General features: G+C 57.7%; 4 protein-coding genes across 10 annotated transcripts; 2 read left to right on the top strand and 2 right to left on the bottom strand.

Moving 5' to 3' along the window:
- The first annotated feature begins 1,723 nt into the window (after window positions 1–1,723).
- CTSW (cathepsin W) lies at window positions 1,724–5,261 on the top strand. Of its 4 annotated transcripts, XM_036077604.2 has the most exons (10): window positions 1,724–1,881; window positions 2,169–2,253; window positions 3,091–3,204; window positions 3,641–3,795; window positions 3,896–3,992; window positions 4,077–4,157; window positions 4,268–4,393; window positions 4,604–4,668; window positions 4,744–4,947; window positions 5,029–5,261. In XM_036077604.2, exons 1-10 carry the CDS (start codon window positions 1,795–1,797, stop codon window positions 5,137–5,139), a joined length of 1,125 nt encoding a protein of 374 aa, XP_035933497.2. In that variant the 5' UTR covers window positions 1,724–1,794; the 3' UTR covers window positions 5,140–5,261. The 4 variants fall into 4 exon arrangements, with proteins under 4 accessions (XP_035933497.2, XP_077913897.1, XP_035933496.2 ...); XM_078057771.1 differs by lacking the exon at window positions 4,744–4,947; XM_036077603.2 differs by having other exon boundaries at window positions 4,604–4,947.
- FIBP (FGF1 intracellular binding protein) lies at window positions 4,796–9,495 on the bottom strand. 4 transcript variants are annotated; one of them, XM_036077609.2, is made up of 10 exons: window positions 9,304–9,494; window positions 8,914–9,112; window positions 8,606–8,732; window positions 7,637–7,737; window positions 6,993–7,147; window positions 6,567–6,675; window positions 6,427–6,490; window positions 6,069–6,155; window positions 5,884–5,981; window positions 4,796–4,930 (listed from the first exon to the last, which is right to left on the bottom strand). In XM_036077609.2, the coding sequence occupies exons 1-10, from the start codon at window positions 9,386–9,388 to the stop codon at window positions 4,894–4,896; spliced, it is 1,062 nt and encodes a 353-aa protein (XP_035933502.1). In that variant the 5' UTR covers window positions 9,389–9,494; the 3' UTR covers window positions 4,796–4,893. The 4 variants fall into 4 exon arrangements, with proteins under 4 accessions (XP_035933502.1, XP_035933500.1, XP_035933501.1 ...); XM_036077607.2 differs by lacking the exon at window positions 4,796–4,930 and adding an exon at window positions 5,393–5,552; XM_036077608.2 differs by lacking the exon at window positions 4,796–4,930 and adding an exon at window positions 5,393–5,552 and having other exon boundaries at window positions 7,014–7,147; window positions 9,304–9,493.
- A 2,240-nt stretch (window positions 9,496–11,735) lies between these two features.
- On the top strand, window positions 11,736–12,748 carry CCDC85B (coiled-coil domain containing 85B). Its single transcript, XM_036077613.2, has one exon. It carries the CDS (start codon window positions 11,897–11,899, stop codon window positions 12,503–12,505), a length of 609 nt encoding a protein of 202 aa, XP_035933506.1. The 5' UTR covers window positions 11,736–11,896; the 3' UTR covers window positions 12,506–12,748.
- Window positions 12,749–13,357: 609 nt separating this feature from the next.
- On the bottom strand, window positions 13,358–19,689 carry FOSL1 (FOS like 1, AP-1 transcription factor subunit). Its single transcript, XM_036077610.2, has 4 exons — window positions 19,368–19,689; window positions 16,927–17,124; window positions 14,849–14,956; window positions 13,358–14,433 (listed from the first exon to the last, which is right to left on the bottom strand). Exons 1-4 carry the CDS (start codon window positions 19,455–19,457, stop codon window positions 14,014–14,016), a joined length of 816 nt encoding a protein of 271 aa, XP_035933503.2. The 5' UTR covers window positions 19,458–19,689; the 3' UTR covers window positions 13,358–14,013.
- Between the last annotated feature and the right edge of the window lie 245 nt (window positions 19,690–19,934).

Here is a 19,934-nt window from a genome sequence, read left to right as displayed (position 1 = left end):
ACTCCACATGGGGCTCAAACTCACAACCTCGAGATCATGAGTCGTGTGCTCTTCCGACTGAGCCAGCCAGGTGCTCCAGTGAATCGTATACTTTAAAAGGCTGAATTTTGGGGCACCTGGGTGGCTCAGTTGGTTAAGTGTCTGCCTTCAGCTCAGGTCATGATCCCAGGGTCCTGGGATAGAGTCCCGCATCAGGCCCCTTGCTCGGCAAGAAGCCTGCTTCTCCCCTGCCTGCTGTTCCCCCTGCTTGTGCGTGCTTTCTCTCTCTGTCAAATAAATAAATAAATCTTTTTTTTAAAAAGGCTGAATTTTTTTGTCTTATAAATTATGTCTCAGTAAAGCTGTTATTTAAAAAAAATAATAAAAATAATAGCTCTTGATTATCAAGGCATAACCTTTCCAGGCGCCTGCATGCACCTCATGCAATCCTGCCAAGCCAGGGAAGGGGTGCTGTTACCACCCTATTTCACAGATGAGAGAGGCTGAGATTTGTCCAGGAATAGCCAGAGTGGTAAGGACAGGATTCGAACTCGAGTCACTCCGATTCCAAGACTCTGGGCTCCCCGCCTCTGAGTAGAGTATTAAGGACACACCATTTGAACACCTGTTATGTGCCAGCCAGGGTCATAGGCCCACAGTCATTCCACTCAAAGGAATTGTTGCCACTTAGAGGTGAGGATCTGAGGCCCAGAGGGGAATGACTGGGTACACAGTTGGCGACTCAACTTTTGAGTCTTTGCGGTGTTAGGCGTTGAGTACGCCCACCACTCGGGGTTGCCTCCTCGCAGTGCTTCTCCTGACCTCCAGGACCCTGACTTTCCCTGCCCTCATCCCTTCTGCACTCAACGTGGCCCCTCATCCCCATCCCCAGACTGTGATAAGAATGATGAACAGGACAAGGCAGTAGCCGCCACTTACCGTACCCTAGACCCTGAACTTTCCTATTTAAAACCCATGACAGCGGGGGCGCCTGGGTGGCTCAGTCAGTTAAGTGCCCACCTTCGGCTCAGGTCATGATCCCAGAATCAAGCCCCACGTCCAGCTCCCTGCTCAGCGGAGAGCCTGCTTCTCCCTCTCCCTCCTGCTCCCCCGGCTTGTGCTGTCAAATAAATAAATAAAATCTTAAAAAATTTAAAAAATAAAACCCAGTGACAACCACTTGTTAGGTCTACAAACACCGATCAAGCCTGCTCGGGGCTGGGCCCTGGCTTGGGTGCTGAGGACACAGGGGCATCAGATGCTTCTGGTGTGGCTGGGAGGCAGGCTCAGCAGGGGCTCAAGGGGCTGCAGGTGACACCAGAGGATGGGGAGCAGCAAAGGCTTCTTGGAGGATGACCCTTGAGCTGACTCAGTTTCCCAGGATGAGCAAGAGTGCTTCCCCAGGGGGCAATGACCACCCTCCATCCCCACCCAGGGCTTCAAAACCTGTGGCACCCATAGCCCCCTGGACTTCCCTGTCACGACACTGACGGCCATATATGGCAACTGCTCACTTGGGATCTGTCTATTCCTGTTTCCTTAAGGACAGATCCTTCTCTGTAGCCCCAGAATTGCCCAGAACAGGGTGGGCAGCAGGTATCTGCTGAATGAAGAAAAAGGGTGGAGTGGGAAACAGGCAGGCTGAGGGCTGTACGGGACAAAGGCCTGAAGGCCTGAGGCAGCTCTTGTGATCAAGGGGTCCACCTCCCCCTCTCAACCGGGTTTCTCCTTTGCGGTTTCTCCAGCTCCGCCCTCTCAGCCCCTCCACCTTGGTCTGCACAGCTTCCTGCTTCCAGCACTCTCACTCGCAGCACCATGGCAGTAACTGTCTACCTTTCCTGCCTCCTGGCCCTGTTGGTGGCAGGCCTGCCCCAAGGCATCAAAGGCTCCCTCAGGAACCAGGTAAGTGCCCCACCACCACCCTTGCTTCCCATCCTCTTCCCTCTGCGAGACTCCTGCCTAGGGCTCACCCTTTCAGAAACAACTGTCTTATTCCCATTTCTTAGAGACAGCAACTGAGGCTGCAGAGGTGATTGACATGATGCCATGAGGCCCAAGCTAACGCAGGGAGACCCTGCAGGCTAAGCAGCTGATCCCCTAGCCCCAACCCTGCATGGCTGGAAGGCGAGGTGTGGTCCCAGCAATGACTCCTCACCTGCTCTCCCCCCACCCTCTTGGTTCCTTGCCAGGACCCAGGTCCCCAGCCACTGGAGCTGAAACAGGTCTTCATGTTGTTCCAGACCCAGTACAACCGGAGTTACTCAAACCCAGAAGGTATCATGGGGCATGTACATCTCCAGTCTCACCCCCGCCTCCCATTTAATAGATAAGGAAATCAAGATTGCGGGTGGGGAATGGGCTGGGCCAAAGCCACTCAGCAGGGAAGTTGGCAGGGCTGGGGGTGTACTCCCTCGTTGCACAAGGGGCGACAGGATCACTCTTTGCTATGAATTTGGAGGGCAGGCAGCAGCTGTTAGGGGTCTACCCGTCCCAGAGGACCCCTTGCTTCCACAGCCACTTTCTTGTCACTCCGCGCAGCAGGCCGACTACCATCTAGTCATGAATTCCTTCAGAAACACCAAGGATATTCATCTTGTCCCCAAGCTGGGGACTCACTCTCCATGCCCAGGAGGTCCCAGCCCTGCTCCCGCCCTCTCTCTGGGTCTCGTCTTCCATAGGGGGATGGTCTGTGGGCACCTTTCAGCCCAGGCTGCCCATGCCATGGACCCATACCCCACCCCTTCCCCACCTTCATCATGTTCCAGCTCGGAACATGCAGTCAGAGGTGTGAAGGGAGAACATGACCTGGCAGGAAGCCAGTCTCTGACCACCCACCTTTCCCTTCTGAGTCACTCTGCCTTCAGACCCTTTACTTGTCTTCCCTGTGGGTGGGCAGAGATGTCCCCCTTACTGCCTCTGAGGAAAACCCAACCCTAGAGGGACTGGGGAGCCATTTCCTTGGCCCAGATGTTGGCGGTGGGGCCTGCAGTGGCCACAAGAAAGGAGCCGTGCTCACCTGGCTGGGTGTGAGTGGGAGGATGCCCAGCCAGCGGCCACTTCCTGCTTCTGTGGGCTCAGGAGGCCGCCTAGAACCACCCCCTTTTGCTCCAGAGTATGCTCATCGCCTGGACATCTTTGCACGCAACCTGGCCCAGGCTCAGCAGCTGGAGGCGGAAGACTTGGGCACAGCCGAGTTTGGGGTGACTCCATTCAGTGACCTCACAGGTACTGGACGCTTCCTGGATCCTAGGTGGTAGGTGGGGAGGCAGAGACTTCTGCAGGGATACTGGTGGCTGGGCAGGGCAGACCTTCAGGTTTTTTTTTTTTTTTTAATTTTTTTATTGTTACGACCTTCAGCTTTTATTTCCCAGAGAGAGGGAGCCTGAGGACCAGAGGCCTGTTTGCTTGCCCCAAATCACAAAAAGCAGGGGCGGGTCCGGGTTCTAGTCCAGCTTAGGGGGTGAGACAGCAAGTGCAGGCGAGTGTGTCCCAGGAAGAAACCTGGCTTCTCTCTGGGCCTCGATACCCTTGTGCCTATCTCCCAGGGTATCATGGGGACTCAAATAACCCAGTATGTGGATGGCTGGAGTGGGAGAGGCAGAGTATGGGGGAGAAGGGGTCAAAACTGTGACCCTGTTGGCCCCGTCCATCCATCCCCCAGAGGAGGAGTTTGGCCAGCTCTATGGGCACCAGAGGATGGCTGGAGAGGCACCCAGCGTGGGCAGAAAGGTGGGGTCTGAAGAGTCGGGAGAGTCGGTGCCCCGCAGCTGTGACTGGCGGAGGTTGAAGGGCGTCATCTCACCCATCAGGCAGCAGGTATCTGCCCCCATCTGGCCCAGTCCAGCCTCGGTGGCGTGGGGGGGGGAGGGGGGGGACGAGGCCTGGACACCTTCCCACTGACCCCCTTCCCGGCTAGAAAAACTGCAACTGCTGCTGGGCCATGGCCACAGCGGGCAACATCGAGGCCCTGTGGGGCATCAAATACAACAAGTCGGTGCAAGTCTCCGTGCAGGGTATGGCTGAAGGAGGGGGCATGTGAGGGGGGAGAGGGGGGGCGCCAGGGCGCGGTCAGCCCACACCGTCCCTTCTTGCGCCAGAGCTGCTTGACTGTGGCCGCTGTGGGGACGGGTGCAGCGGTGGCTTCGTCTGGGACGCCTTCATAACTGTCCTCAACAACAGTGAGTGCCCTGCCTCTCTGGGCAGCTTTTGGGGGCGGGGGTGGAGGGGGTGGGGGAGGAGGGGGGAAGTTCAGGCGCTGAGCCTCCACCCTGGCCTTGCTTATCTGCAGGTGGATTGGCCAGTGAAAAGGACTACCCATTCCAGGGGGACGGCAATTCCCACAAGTGCCTGGCCAAGAAGTACAAGAAGGTGGCCTGGATCCAGGACTTCATGATGCTGCAGGACAACGAGCAGAGTGCGGGCAGAGCAGGGATGTGGGCAGAGCGGGGCGGGAGCAGGCCTGGGGCAGGATGACAGGGACAGACAGACCAGGATAGAGGCAAAAGACTGGGCTAGAGACAGAGACGTAGGCACAGAGAGGTGGGGGGTGGGGTGGGGGTAAGACTATGAGGCAAGAGCAGGGGGCAGAGAGGAAGCAGGGCCTAATGGTACCTTCTACCCCCAGCAATCGCCTGGTACCTGGCCACCCAAGGCCCCATCACCGTGACCATCAACATGAAGCTACTGCAGGTGGGAAAGGGTTGGGAATGGGGGGAGGGACATCTAGGGGAGGTGGCCTCAGACTCAGCCCCTCTGCCCTTGCAGCAATACCAGAAGGGTGTGATCAAGGCCACACCTGCCACCTGTGACCCCCGGCTTGTGAACCATTCTGTCCTGCTGGTGGGTTTTGGGAGGAGCAACTCAGTGGCGGGGAGGCGGGCAGAGGGAGGTTCATCCCGGCCTCATCGTCGCCGCTCATACCCATACTGGATCCTGAAGAACTCCTGGGGTGCTGAATGGGGTGAGGAGGTGAGTGTGATCTACCCGAGGGTACAGGGCAGGACAGACCTTGCCCCACCTTCTGGCTCTGATGTCCCCTTGACTTCCTAGGGCTATTTCCGGCTGCACCGCGGGAGTAATGCATGCGGCATCACCAAGTACCCGCTCACAGCCCGCATGGACCTACCAGTGAAGAAGCACCCGGTGTCCTGCCCTCTCTGAGCCTGCGCCGCCGAGCCTCAGCCCTCTCCCGCTATGCCCGCTGTCTCCTTGTTGCCCCCACCCAAGGCTTTTGCCTGTCCTCCTAATCCTGCTATGGCTTGAATAAACCAAGATGAGCTCCCTGTCTTGCACGTGAACTCAGCTGGGGTGGGGAGAGCACAGACACCCCACACTCTGACACATCCTAGGCTCTGTGGGGCCCCCATACACATACATCCCTATGCACGGTCACCATGACGCTCAGAGACAGATGTGTGTACGCCCGCGCACACTCCCGCGCACGGGCTCCTCCAAAGTCACGGCAGCTTTATTGTCAGTGTGGGCAGGGCAGTGGGAGGGGACCTCAGTCATGATAGAGGCGCAGGAGGCAGCCACGGAGGGTGCCCATGTAGCGGTCCCAGAGGGCCTGGTGCCTGCAATGGAAACAGTGACAGGGGCCTTCGCCTGAATCCCCATCATGTGTGAGATGCTGCTCCAAGAGCTTCATACACCTAAGTGCTTCCTCACTCCTCACACCACTCCTACAGTTATTATCATCATGATCCTCCCGTTCTACAGGGGAAACTGAGGTGTGGAGAGGTTCAGGAGCCTACCTAAGATCAGGTCACAGCCTCTAAGAGGAGGGCCCACAGACTTCCACCCCTAGGGCAGAAGAGAGAACCCTGCATCTGCAGGAGGGTTACGCCCTGGCAGGAGGCTGCCTACATCAAGACCAAGCTGGAAAGGAAGCCTGGGGTCTCTCACCGGAAGCCATCTAGGGAGTGGACAGATGCCGAATACTGATTCAAGAAGAGCCGCACATCACTCAGTGGCCAGTGGTCAGAACGGCAGGGTTCCACGAACTGTGGGCCCAAGGAAACATCTAGCGCTGGTACAGCCCAGGGACAGGCCAGGTTGGGGATCAGAGGGCAGCAGGCAGGACAGCTCACCTTCTCCACGAGGTCCACAAACAGGTCTCTGACATCCTTATTGTGGGTCAGCTTGGCAGCCACGTTCACCAGCCCCCGGGACAGGTTCTGTGGGGCAGAGAGCCTGGGAGTTCTGCCTTCTGTCCCCGAGGCTGGAGGCTGAGCCCAGCAGCTGGAGGAGAGGCATGTCCCTCCCCGAAATCTATCCACCTCCCTCAATCAAATAACTCCCCGATGTGCACCCCCCCCCGCCCACCTGAGGTGGGTGGAAGGAGCAGCAGCAGGGCTACCCGCTCTGGCATGAGCAGAGTTGCCCCGTGGGGACAGTGCAGTGAGGCTGAAGATGCACAAGGGACAGAGGTTGGATTGGGCCACAGACCTTGAAGTTGGCTTCCATCTCAGAGAAGACACCAAGCTTTCCCCGAAGGGCAGTACACACCAGGCTGCAGGGAGACAGGGTAAGCCCAGAGGTGCTGGGGCCCCTACTCACGCCCCGGCCCGAGGATTCCCCACGGTCACCTCTTGTGCAGGTCCAGAAGGTCCTTGTCAGCCACAAGCACTTTGAGCTCCTTCAAGTCCTGGAGAAACTCCTTGTCTAGATCCACATCCATGTCATCCACCTGGGAGTCTGGGGGAGGCCCAGCAAGGGAATGGGGGTGGGGGTAAAAACCCCTCCGGTGATATCCGGAGCCTTCCACACCCATCATCTCAGCACACCCCGTGACAGAGAGAAGGGAGTGTCGGAAAGGTGGAGGGACTTGCCCCGGGCCACAGACAAGTGGCGGGCCCTTTGTCTGCAGACGAGCTGTGCGTGGGGACACGGCTATGAGCAGCAGTGGCTGCGGTTCAGGCACTGAAGAAGAAAGGATGCTGGAAACTGGGGCCTGCAGGAGAAACTGTTGGTGGGGAACCAGGTCCTGAGAGGGTGGGGAGGTATCCGGGCACCTGGGTGAGTGGGGGTCTCACCGACGGCTCCGAGGGTCCAGTTCTGGATCATCAGCTCAGCACAGTAGGCAAAGTCACCAAAGCTCAGATACTGCAGTTTTTTCTTCCCTGTCTCGAAACGGTTGTTGGCAAAGAAGACGATGGCCGCATAGTCCCTGCAAGGAGGGGAGAGTGAGCCTGTCAGGGTTTCAAATTCCTTTTTAGCGAGCAGCTCGAACCTGTGACTTTGGCGGGGCATCCGACTTCCGGCCTGTCTCTGCCCCAGCTCACTATGTGACGTGCTTCAAGCCACTTCTCTCTGGGCCTCCCCATCTGCGTACAGAGGTTTCAGCCCAGGTCTCCTAAGGGGAACAGAGGGAGACCTGAGCATAACAGTTACCATTTACTGAGCACTTCCTAAGCCCCAGGGGCTGCAACACGGGATTTACATGTGGCATCTCACAACAGCCCCACTGGTAAATGGCCAGGCTGGAATCTGAAGCCAGGCCAGTCTGATCCAAAGCGCAGACCAGGAGTAGGAGAGCCATCCCCCAATGCAGCCAGGAGGTCAAGTGGGTTGGGGTGGGGAAAGTGGACCTGCCTTATGGCCCAAGGAAGAAGCTTGCAGGAAAGGGAGATGGCTGGCTCTTTGCCCAGCCCCTCACCTGGCCAACCGGTCAGACAGGAGGAAGTGTTGCTGAATGTTATCCACCAGGGAGCCCCGCATTTCCTCCACCACCTTGAAGACTCGCTTAAAGTTGTCAAACTGTAGGGCAGTTAGGGGAGGAAGGAGGGCTGGTCAGAGGCTGGTCATCCAATAAACTGATTACTGAACATCCTTGCCTCACCTATCCATCTATCCAGTCAACAGATGCTGACTTAGCATGTGGTATTCTTCAATAAACTATTAACTGTTAATACCTGTTATCAATTCAAGCATCTTGCCCTGGATAAATGTTTACTCACTCCTACCTCTGAATTCCCCCTATTTTAGCATCATGCTCTCCAGTTCTTCATGAGCTCGTGTTGGAACTGACTCTCCTGGCTGAGGTCCAGGAAGTAAAAAAAAAAAAAAACAAGCAAATGCTAAGCTGTTCAGGAGTGCACAAAAGACACAGAGAAAAAATACTAAAGGCCCAGGAGGGTTACTTCTCCCTTCTGGGCCACCAAAAAGGCTTGTGGAGAAGGTGGCATCTGACCCCCTGCTTTGTATTTCAAGGGGTAGATAAGGCCAAGAATAGTACCCTCCAGGTAGGAGTAGCAGGAGCAAAAAGAAAGCCAGGGGCTGGAGAAATATAAGCGGAGAAAGGCTGGCAGAGACCAGATCACAGAAGAGTATGACGGTCAAGGCCAAGGAGTGTGGCTACTATCCAGGATGGAGTGGGAGAGTCAATTAAAATTTACGAGGAGGGGAAAGCTATGGTCAGATCTGAGCTTCTGAAAGAGTAGCTCCCGCAGGGGAATAGGAGATGCTTTGGAAGAGCAAAAAAAGGGACAAGAGACTGGGTATGAAGCCCCTGCCACAATCAGAGGTGGGGGAGGAGAATGGAGCTGGGGCAGTGACCAAAGGGATGGAGTGAAGGGACAGACTGGACATGGGATGTTGTGTTGGGGGGCAGGGATGCAGTGCCCACTTGTCTCCGGCAGCTCTTGAGGGTGATGCCTGTTTTGGTGCTGATGTCGTCCAGGTCTTTCTTGGTGCCCTTGGACAGCTTCTTGCCCAGGACCTCCCGCACAAAGGCCTCGTCAAAGGCATAGTACCTGCGTGGAGGCAGAGGACACCACTGACTTTCCACATAGGAGGGAAACGGGGGTCCGGCAGGGCCTAGGTTTGGCCCCTCCTACTCTCAACTTTCTCAGACCTTGTGTAAGTCCCATCCCAACCCGGGCCTCAGTTTCGCCCTGCAAAATGGGTATATGGTCAGACTGATTGGTATCCCACCTCTCGATGAGCAGCGCCTGTCGGGAGGGCGGGATCTGGAAGATGAGCTGGTGCAACAGCTTGGGCGGTGCGTGCAGCAGGCGCTCGAGCATGTGGAAAGTACGGTAGTGGTCCATGGTGTCGCTCTGCAGCACGGCCGCCGTGGCGCCCGTCTGCTCCAGGATTCCCGAGCGCACCCTCAGGGCCACCGCGTCGCTCACTGGGGTGTGGGCGCCAGCATTAAGCCCCGCTCCGCGAACCCACAGGCCCTCGGGGGATCCCAAGTCCGACTTCTAAACACCCCTTACTCCCTCTGCCCACTTCCCCAAAGGACGGGAGTCCTGGCCCCGCCCCCTCCCATCCCAAACCACCGCCCCTCCTGACCCGCTCCACAGACGGCCCCCCACATACCCGAGTAACCATCCAGCCAGAGGCGATACACGTCCTCGTCGATGAGGGTCGTGTTCCCTACGAAGATGTCCAGCTCGCTGGTCATGGCGACGCCCAGACCCGGGCGCAGCTGCAGAGCCCCGGTTGGAGCGAGCACTGCCCGGGCCGGGCGCGCCGCCTGCAGGCTACTTCCGGGAGCGCCGAGATTCGGCTCCCGGCACCCGGAGCCAGAGAAGGACCACTTCCGGGACAGAGAGGGTGGGGGCAGAAGCGGCGAAGGAAGAGGAGTAGCCCCTCCTCCCGGCGGGAGGGGCAATCCCAGGCTCCCCGTCCCCGCCCCCCCATCCTGGCCCAGTTTGCAGGAAGACTTCGGGAGTCGAGGCCAACGGCCAGTCTCTCCCCTGCGCTGGCAGCCTTCCCCCACACTTCCTTCTGGCTTTTCTCCCACTTTCTCTGCCCTTTTCTGGGCCTCCCTACTTTGACGTGTATCTTAAATGTAGGGGTTTCACAGGTCTTTGTCCTAAATCTTTTCTCTGCAAAAAATATATCTGACCTAACTTCCAAGGGGCCTTGCTGGGAGCGCCTCAGTCCATCCTGCAGCTGAGCAACTCTCTTGGGCATGGGGCACGTGCTCCCATGGTTTTAACCCCCCAAACCCCACCCCCCTGCACTAATGACTTCTCTTACTCTGTAGCTCAGAGCTCTGGCTGGAAGTCCACATCAGAGGGCTGCCTATCTGCTCGTCTTTCTACGCTGTCTACCCTACAGGTCCCTCAAAAGCCAGACAAGTCTCTTTCCGATCTGTTTCTTTCCTGCGTTCCTATCTCAGTGACAGTCCCAACATTCACCCAGTTCTCATCCCAGAACCCTGTGCTTTCTCCCAGAGTCCTCACTCCTCACATTCAGTTCTGCTGATTTGCCTCCTGAATATTTCTAGAATGTTTTGTCCTCTCCACCCCTACTGGCACTGTCCCAGCCCAGTCCTTCTGCATAGCTCTACCTTGCCCATTGACACAGTGTTCTTACTAATCTCCCTGCCTACGTCTCTTCCCCATGGTTCATCCCACACAGAGCAGCCGGAAGAATTTTTTTTTTTAAGATTTTATTTATTTATTTGACAGAGAGAGAGAAAGCGAGAGAGGGAACACAAGCAGGTGGAGAGGGAGAAGGAGAAGCAGGCCTCCCATCGAGCAGGGAGCTCGATGCGGGGCTCGATCCCAGGAACCTGGGATCATGACCCAAGCCGAAGGCAGACGCTTAACGACTGAGCCACCCAGGCACCCCCGGAATAATTTTTTAAATGCATATTTTAAAATGTTACTCCCCTGCTTAAAATCCTACTAGCTGGCCTGTGGCAACGCTCCAGCCAACTACCTTTGTTGCTTCTCTCCCTCATTTTACCATTTTCTCCACACAACTACCTTTTGAAAACATCGAGCTACTCTCACGGTTCCTAAAGCAGCTAGGCCCCCAGTGTCTTTCACCATGCTATTCCCGCTCCCTGAAATAGCTTTCTCTTTACTTGGCAAACTCCCATACATCTTTCGGGGCCCCTCAGATTACCACCTCTTTGGGGAAACCTTTTTTTGGGGGGTGGAGCTCCCTCAGACCATGCCCATCCCCCGTTTACTTCTGGTTTTACACAGCCTGTCTCCCCCACTAGATTACGACCCCTTTGGGCGCTTGAGTGGCTCAGTCGGTTAAGCCTCTGCCTTCGGCTCAGGTCATGATCCCAGGATCCTGGGATTGAGTCCAGGGTCAGGCTCCCTGCTCAGCGGGGAGTCGTCTTCTCCCTCTCCCTCTGCCCCTCCCCCCTGCTCGTGCTCTCTTTCTCTCTCTCAAGTAAATAAATAAATAACATCTTTAAAAAAATAAATTACGACCCCTTTGAGGACAGGATCAGAATCCTAGTCAAGTTTATTTCTGCCTGAGCTTTGCATACAATAAAAGTTTACTGAACAAATGAATCCCTGTATGCGCCTCCCCCCGGGCAGGAAAATTTCCATGAAAGGGCAGGCTGATGCTGAGTCACGCACGTCTGGACTCTGGGCTCCAAAGAGCTGGGAGAGATGTTCAGTGAGCCGAGACTCTCGAGTATGAACTAAGCTAGGAAAGTTGGTAACGAGATCCGTCTGGGTGCCGTCGAGGGGTGGGCAGGAGAGTCAGTGGCCGACGCCGCAGTCTTGGTTCTCAGAAGGAGCTGAGAGGCCTAGGCGAGAGCTTGAGGAAGTTTGGAACTGGGAAGTACGAAGCGCCTAGTTTGGGGTCACCTGTCGGAGGGTGGTGGCGCTGGGACACAGCGTCCAAGACGGTCCGTAACTCCGCCGTCCGGAGTGGGCGGGGAAGTGGCTCCGTCTTTCTCTGTAGTCTGCGCTCAAGTCCCGCCCCTTTCCGGGGAGCCTTCCCTGGATTGGCTGTCCTTCCTTAGCGTCATACGGCCCCGCCCCGGCGCGCGCCCCGCCGCGTGCCCACCCCCGGGGGCTGCTGCAGCCTACGCTATACTGCCACAGCCTGCCGCCCGCGGAGCCCGAGCCCGACCCGGAGCGCGCAGAGCTCGACTTGGGCTCCTGGGCCGCGGCGGCGGGCAGGCGATGCTCCAGAGGCCTGAGCAGCCATGGAGGCCGAGGCGGGCGGCCTGGAGGAGCTGACGGACGAGGAGATGGCGGCGCTGGGCAAGGAAGAGCTGGTGCGGCGCCTGCGGCGGGAGGAGGCGGCGCGCCTGGCGGCTCTGGTGCAGCGCGGCCGCCTCATGCAGGAGGTGAATCGGCAGCTGCAGGGTCACCTGGGCGAGATCCGCGAGCTCAAGCAGCTCAACCGGCGCTTACAGGCCGAGAACCGTGAGCTGCGCGACCTCTGCTGCTTCCTGGACTCGGAGCGCCAGCGCGGCCGGCGAGCCGCGCGCCAGTGGCAGCTCTTCGGGACCCAAGCATCCCGAGCCGTGCGCGAGGACTTGGGCGGTTGTTGGCAGAAGCTGGCCGAGCTGGAGGGCCGCCAGGAGGAGCTGCTGCGGGAGAACCTGGCGCTTAAGGAGCTCTGCCTGGCTCTGGGCGAGGAGTGGGGCCCCCGGGGCGGCCCCGGCGGCGCTGGGGGCTCAAGCGCCGGGCCGACACCCGAGCTCGCCTTGCCCCCCTGCGGGCCCCGCGACCTGGGCGATGGAAGCTCCAGCACCGGCAGCGTGGGCAGTCCCGATCAATTGCCCCTGGCCTGCTCCCCAGATGACTGAGGGCTCAGCTTCCTTCACGTCGACGCTCGACCAGACTGCTTCCCAAGCGCCGGGACTGAGGTGGACCTCGGGACCTGGACGCCGTCCCGCCTGCGCACGAGGGGCCGCTGGCATGGATTTGGAAACTCTGGCACCAAGGAGGGCCCCTCGCCCTCGCTGGTGGGGCAGCAGGGGGACCGGAGGCTGGAAAGAAGGGACTTGCTGGGGGCGGGGTGGGGGCTAATAAACTGGAACGGAAGCAGAGCCCGTGGCCTGGGCAGCGTCTGTTTGGGACTCGCCGGGGTGGGGACGAGGGCGGGGACGTTGAGACAGGGTACCATTCCCATCCGGAGGGGCTGCAGACCTAAGGTGGCTGACTCCCCCACTACCTCAAGCCTGGGGCGGGATGTGGGACCGTGGTAAGCCCCTGGCTCCCCCCATTAGGCCTCGGGACAGGCAGTGATCCGGCCCCTGAAGTGGCTCCAGCTCCCTTCCCGGCTCCTTCCTGTCCAAGACAATGGGGCAGGAAGCAGGTGTTGGGGGCCTAGAACCCACTCAGCGGCCTCCCCCGAGGCTGGACGGGGCATAACAGCGCCCTCCTGTGGCCCACGCAGGAGCGCTGTGGGCCCCCATCAGGAGGAAGATGATAATCCTTTTGGCTTGCACCCAACAGCACTCTATTCCTCCTCTCAGTCTTAAGAGACGAGGCAGAGCAGATGTAACCTCATTTGTCAGATAAGACAACCGAGGTCCAGAAATATCAAATGATTTGTCCAAACTCATGCAGTAAGTCCACAGAGCTGAGACGGGAGCCTCGGGCTTCTGGGTCCAAATGTTCTCCCTTTTGCCTCTGGGTTCAATGAGACCAGGCCAGAACTTCGAGCCTTTTATTGCATTTTGGCCGGTTTGTATAAAAATACTCTCTGTGGGAAAATAAATAGCAGCTGCCTTCGTTGTGGAGGCTTGGATTCCCTGGAGCTAAAGTCTTCTCAGAGCTGGGGGGGCTGCAGGTCAGCTCATCACAGAAGCCTCTGGCACTCTCCTGCCATTCAGGAGGGGCCAGCAGAATGCCCTGGTTCAATCACTTGGTGCTGCTGGCAGTGTGGGGCTGGGTGAGTTAGTGTTCTAGGCTGGTAGAGTATCATCTTCTGTCAGAGTAGGATTGGGTGGATCACAGGAAGAGGGTGATGAAGACTGTAGGTGTGGTCTGGAGGGGCTTAGGGCTCTAGAGGACCTCTAGGGATCTACAAAGTCCTTTTTGGTTGCCAGGAGTTCCCTCGCACAAATGGGAAATATTTTGTCTCTGATTTAGTGCAAATTATGCTAGAGAAGCCAGCTCTGGAAAAACAGTGGGCAGCTTTGGTGGCCCCAAGCTGACTCTCCTGGGAAGCAAAATATGCTCAGTCTCATCTGGAGGGATGGAGAAGAGCCTGCTGGGGATGGGCATGGGATATGGTCCAGACCAGCTGGACCAATGGGTGGGGAGACATTGGCTAGAGTGGGACCCGCCGGTAGGGGGCTGGGGTGCCTCATAAGGCAAGGAGGGTGGGGGAGCCGAGAGGGTCAGAGGATGGGTCCCCGCTGCTGCTGCTACTCCTGCGATGGGCTGAGGCGCAGGGCTCAGGGGTGCTGGGGTAGGTGAAGACCGGACTAGGGGTGAAGGGAGTCAGGGAGGGTGTGGTCATGAGCGTGGGGGTGTGCAATGCTTCGGGTTCAAGCACAGGCCCCGAGGAAAGAGAGATACAAGGTACAGGGCAGGAGGGGGCTGGTGGGCTGCTGGTGCCGCTGGTACCGCCCCGGCCGCCCGTGTCGCTCTCCGTGGCCCCTTCCGGGATTTTGCAGATGGGGCGGTGGGCTTCAAGCACCAGCTCCAGGCGCTCCTTCTGCTTCTGCAGCTCCTCAATCTCTCGCTGCAGACCGGATTTCTCGTCCTCCAGTTTGTCAGTCTCCTGTGGAGGGTTAGGAGAGGAGTTAGAAGATGAGGGCTGAATACCGCGTAGCCTCCGGAGGTGGTGGTAATTGAGGGGTGGGGGTGGGTCTCCGGCGAGTCTGGACTACAACTCCCATGAGCCCTTGGGAGAAATGGGCTCGACTCCCATCAAGCCCCGGAGCATCTTAGAAGGAGGTTGCCCGCCGAAGCTTTAGCTCTCCTCCGCTTTGCTGGGAGTGAGACGCGCTGTAACTAATTTTTAATTGCTTTTTCCTCGTCGTTTTCTCCGAAGGAATGCTCCTCCGACGGGAGCCTGGGGGAAGGGGACTTCATATACGGGCTCCCCCTGGGGCCCCGCAGGCTCAGGGGAGTCACGGCCCTCTGAGGTTCGGTGGGCCGGGGCCTGGACACCCTCCGCACCGGCCGGTGCTCACCGCCTGCAGGAAGTCGGTCAGTTCCTTCCTACGGTTCCTGCACTTGGCCGCGGCCAGCTTATTCCGCTCGCGCCTCACTCGACGGCGCTCCTCCTCCTCCGGGCTGATCTGGACGGGTAGAGGGAGTAGTGAGGTAGACCCTGGGCCACTGGTTGCCCGGCACTCGCCTTGTGCGGTGGCCCAGTGCTAGGACCCTGGCGGAGGACATGGCGGTGCAGCCCCCCCCCCCCGCCCCTGCGCTTCAGGGACCACACTGCACCGCGACCGGTTCCCCGCAGTCACGCTTTAGTAAGATGGAATTAATCAGATTCCCTCCTCGCACCCAGCTTTTGCCTCCTCTGATTCCTCTCTTAGAATGCCCCCTCACACACACACACTCCACAAACCTTTACACCCCCCCCCATCTCTCAGGACTCAACTGAGATACCCCCACTCTTCCAGGAAGCTTTCTCTCATTGTCCAGCCAGAAGTGGCCTTTCTTACTCTGAGCCCCTGGGAACCAATCGCTCTTTCTCGAAGGACCCTCATTCTTTTCAATCTCTTGACAACCAAGTGTCCTTTTCCGCAGAAATTGTGAGCACTAGGAGGGATTCATGAGTGTTGCGGCTGAGCAAGTTGTTTTTTATTAGGAACCTATTACATGCCGGCGGAAGAGCTTTACACAGATTCTTAACCCAACTTTCCATGTAAGGAACTGAAGCCTGGAGAGGATGAATAACGCGTTTATGGTCCCAGGGCCGAAACTAAAATCCACTCACTCTATTCAACACTGAGAGGCCTGCTGATGGAGACCACCTCCCCCAAAAGAACCCCACTTAGAGCTCACAGCCCCAGTCTAGGAGTCCCAGAAACAGAGAGCGCCCCTGAGGACAGGGCTGAAGAAGTCCAGGAGCCTGCCTCTGGGGCTCACAGCATGGTTCTCTTCTCCAACTGGTCACAAAGTCTTGTCTAACTGCACATCTTTCCAAGATCCTGACCTCTCTCCTCTTCTACCCTGCTGTCAGGGTAAGCTCCCTATGCGCAAGCCTCACTCCGCTATAGTCTCACATACCAGAATGAAGGAGGAGCCACTCCCTTAAAGACCCTCTATCTCTTATTTATTTTGGTAAAGACTTTTTTTTAGCACTGTGAAAGCTGGAGCCCTGGTTGGGGAGCCAAGAGTTCCCAGCTCACTCTGCTTTGAGCCTCTGTTACCTCTGGATGAGATAGTGTGGCTTGATGGTTAGGATCTCACTTTAGAATTAAAAGGACCTGGGGCGCCTGGGTGGCTCAGTCGTTAAGCGCCTGTCTTAGGCTCAGGTCATGATTCCAGCGTCCTGGGATCGAGCCCCACGTTGCGCTCCCTGCTCCGAGGGAGGCCTGCTTCTCCCTCTCCCACTCCCCCTGCTTGTGTTCCCTCTCTCGCTGTGTCTCTCTCTGTCAAATAAATAAATAAAATCTTTTTAAAAAAATAGAATTAAAAAGACCTGTCTCATTGCTCACTACTTGTGTGATCTGGGCAAGTGACTACCTCTCTGTGCCTTCATTTCCCAGCTGTAAAATGGAGAAAACCAGAGTGCATTCCTCAGAGGCGTTTTGTAAAGATTAAATGAGATAGGGAAACTTAGACCCAGAGAGTAGCTGCAGGGAACCCTCCCCTTTCTGTTCTCTCCCCACCTTCTTAGGCAGCATATGTTCACCATCACCATACATGTCAGCAGGTGGAGACCCTCTACCATCCACCCACCTTTCCACATGCACACCTTACATGTTCTCACCTCCACCTCCATTCTTGCTCCTGCCATCCTCCCTACCTGGAATGTCTTTTCCTTCATCTCTACCTATGCAAATCCTACCCATCCTTCCAGGCTAATATACCTCCAGCTCCAGAAAGCTTTCCCTGATCTAGAAGTGACCTCTTTGCCCTCTGGATCACCCCAGGGGCTCCTATTACTTTCTCCCTTGGCCAGGAGTCACCAGTGGCCCCACCTCCCCATCCCCCCCCTTTCTAAGCCTGTGTTCTTTTGGCCAAGAACCTGTCCTCTGCACCTCAGCATCCTTGTGGGCATCAGAACCAGTACAACGCCTCTGCTCCTTACCTGTTCACTGGGCCGTCGACGAACCCCTGGAGGTGGCCCAAGGGCCCGGATGACTCCTGGCCGGGGCTGCGGGGGGCTGTACTGGGGGTAGGCCAGAGGCCTGGGGTAGCTGCTGGGTCCCAGGAAGTGAGGCTGCACCATCCATTGCAGCTCCTGGCTGCCACTCACAGCGTTGATGCTTGGCACGAGGTGGAACTTCTGAGGGATGGAGAAATGGAAAGCCAAGGATGAGGTCTGTGTAGACTGAGGGTTTTCACTGGACAGAAGCCACTCTGCCATCCACCCTCAATGCAGCTGCTGCTTCCGAGAGACCGGAAAGAGCACAACTTGACAGAGAGACTGACTTGGTGACAAATCCCTGCTTAAGAGCTGTGTGACTTTGGGCAAGTCTCATAACCTTGCCGTGCCTTCATTGTCCTAGCGGACCATACTATAAAGTATGAATTCCAGGCACTGTCCCAACTACTTTACAAATACTGACTCATCCAATTTGCACAACAGTGTCTTCATTTTCAGTTGGGAAAACAGTTGTCCATAAACACATAGCCAATAAGTGGGAAGTGGGGTTTGGGCCCAGGCATACTCCTGTACTCTGCCTGAATCCCACCTGCACAAAGAGGAGAATTCCAACTCCTGTCTCCAAGGCTGGCTGAGAGAATCCGGTGAGAGAATGTGTGGGACAGGGCCTGGTAAGTGGCAGGTGTCCAGTGCCCAGAGGCTGTGGTGGGCAAGAACCACTGCCTTGGGTTTAAGCTGTCCCAGTGAGCTCTTAGCTCAGCCACTTACTGGCCATGACTCTGGGCAAGTTATTTAACCTCAATGTGCCTCCGTTGCCTTACTTTTAATATTGTGGTAGGTGAGGATTATGGCATTTCATTGATGCTAAGAGATGCCCTTTAGTAGCTCTGAAATCACAGTTCACTTGGCAGCTTTAGAAAAATTTAGTGGCATTGGGGCACCTGGGTGGCTCAGTCGTTAAGCATCTGCCTTCAGCTCAGGTCATGATCCCAGGGTCCTGGGATCAAGTCCTGTATTGGGCTCCCTGCTCCACGGGAAGCCTGCTTCTCCTTCTCCCACTCCCCCTACTTGTGTTCCCTCTCTCGCTCTCTCTCTCTGTCAAATAAATAAATAAAATCTTGAAAAGAAAAGAAAAATGTAGCAGCACAATATAATGGTGGGTTTTCAAATCAATGAATTGTTAGATTCTGTGAAATACGGTTAATGAGGTACAAAGCTCCCCGACCATGCAGGCTGCACTGTATGAGCTCCATGTACTACCTGCCAAGATTTTCTTTCAGCCAGAAATCTGAGGAAGGGCTTGAGATGGGGATTCAGCATTGGGGAGGAGAACTGGGTTCAAGCCTTGGGGCTGGGCCCTGGCGCCCAGGCCTCCGGAAGCGTGCCACAAGCCCAGGCAAGTCCAGACAGCGGTGTCCCCGGCCCAGCGCTGCGGGCCCAGTGGCCCAGTGACCCCAGTTCCGGGACCGAGGCACCGCCGGCGGCGTCTCCCGCTCCCGAGGTAGTCCGGGCCCGGGCCGCTCCGGGCCAGGAAGGGAGGGGCGCCCCGGGTGAGTCAGCCACCGTGACTCGGCCGCTGTGACTCGGCGGAACGGACGCCGCTCCTTCCCTCCCCTAGCGACACGTGCGCGCTGCCCCTCGACAGGAAATGGGCACCTGCAGCCACCCACGTCCCCCCAGCCTGCAGCGGGGCGCCCTTCGGTGACGAGAGTCGGGGGCGCGGGAGCTGCCCGCTGCAAGACCCTGCGCGTGTCCCGGCATCTCTCAGTCTCCACTGGCCCCAGCCTGTAAATTAGGGGTCGAGAACCCGTCTCCGGGATCCCACCAGGCTCCACTGCGCCAAGAAGGGGATAGGGACTTGGCGACAGGATAGAGAGGGACAGACAAACGGACACACAGATGGTCACAGACTGTGCTGAGGATTCCCAGTCTGTCGGGGCTAGCCTGCCGGGGGATCCCGCCTCCCTCCTGTGTGGGGACTTCTCGGCCTCAGCCCAGACTTCGGATCCCGGGAATTTCGTCCGCGCTGGGTCAAACCCTCTGCTCCTGTCGGAGCTGGGACTAATCCCGGACTAAGGGGCGTCCTTCTGACGCAGACAGGACAAAGAAATTAGTCGTGGACGGGAGGAAAGAAAGAAGGTAACAGAGACGGCCGGACAGATGGACAGCAGACAGCGAAGGAAAAAGGGGCCAGCGAGAGGGGACGTTCGCAGATCCTGTTGCGCCCGCCGCGAGCATTCCCCTGAGCTGCGGGGGAAATGTGCCTCTAGACGGAGGAGAATGGGCAGCATCCGCGGCCACGGCCACGGCCCCAGACCCAGTCCCTACTCCTGTTCCCGACCCCAATCCCAAAGTGTGCGGAGCCGACCGCAGCGTCCCAGGCGCTGTCCACCCGGGAACCCCAGGCGTCGGGTCCCTCTCACCTGCTGGCCTGAAGGGGGGTGCTGCGCCGGGCCGCCGTACGCACCGCCGGCCCCGGAGCTCGGTCCGGGTTCCCCAAAGTCTCGGAACATGCCCTGGCTGGCTGCCTTGTGGGGTCCGCGTCGCCGGCTTCGGTTCTGACTCACTTGCTCCTCGCGGAGTCTTTTCTTTTTATGAATGAAAAGTTCTCGGGCTGAACCACTTCGATTGCGGGGGGGAGGGGGGAGCGGGCGATTTTCAACGGCACTGGACACCTCAGGGCTCCACCTCCCCAGACGCGCCGCCTTTTGCCAGTCCGCACTGAGCTTGTCTACGCCTCCTACAGTCCGGTAGCCGCCTTTTCGTGGGGGAAAGGGACGGACCCGGCGTCCCCCACGACAGCGGCGGTCTGCCTCCTCTGACGTAGTTACCCATACATGGTGCAATTTCCTCGCCGCGCCCAGGTGGAACCGAGGATTCCCCCGAGGATTTACGCACCTGTAAGCTGCTGGGCGCCCGGCCCCACCCCGCCGGCGAGCCCAGGCTTTGGGCCCGCCTTCCCAATTCGGGGCGCGGGCCCCGGAGCCCAC

The sequence above is a fragment of the Halichoerus grypus genome, chromosome 11 (genome assembly GCF_964656455.1).
Source record: "Halichoerus grypus chromosome 11, mHalGry1.hap1.1, whole genome shotgun sequence".
Lineage (NCBI taxonomy): Eukaryota > Metazoa > Chordata > Mammalia > Carnivora > Phocidae > Halichoerus > Halichoerus grypus.
Note: the sequence above shows the minus strand (reverse complement) of the source record. Positions and strands in the feature narration are given on the sequence as shown.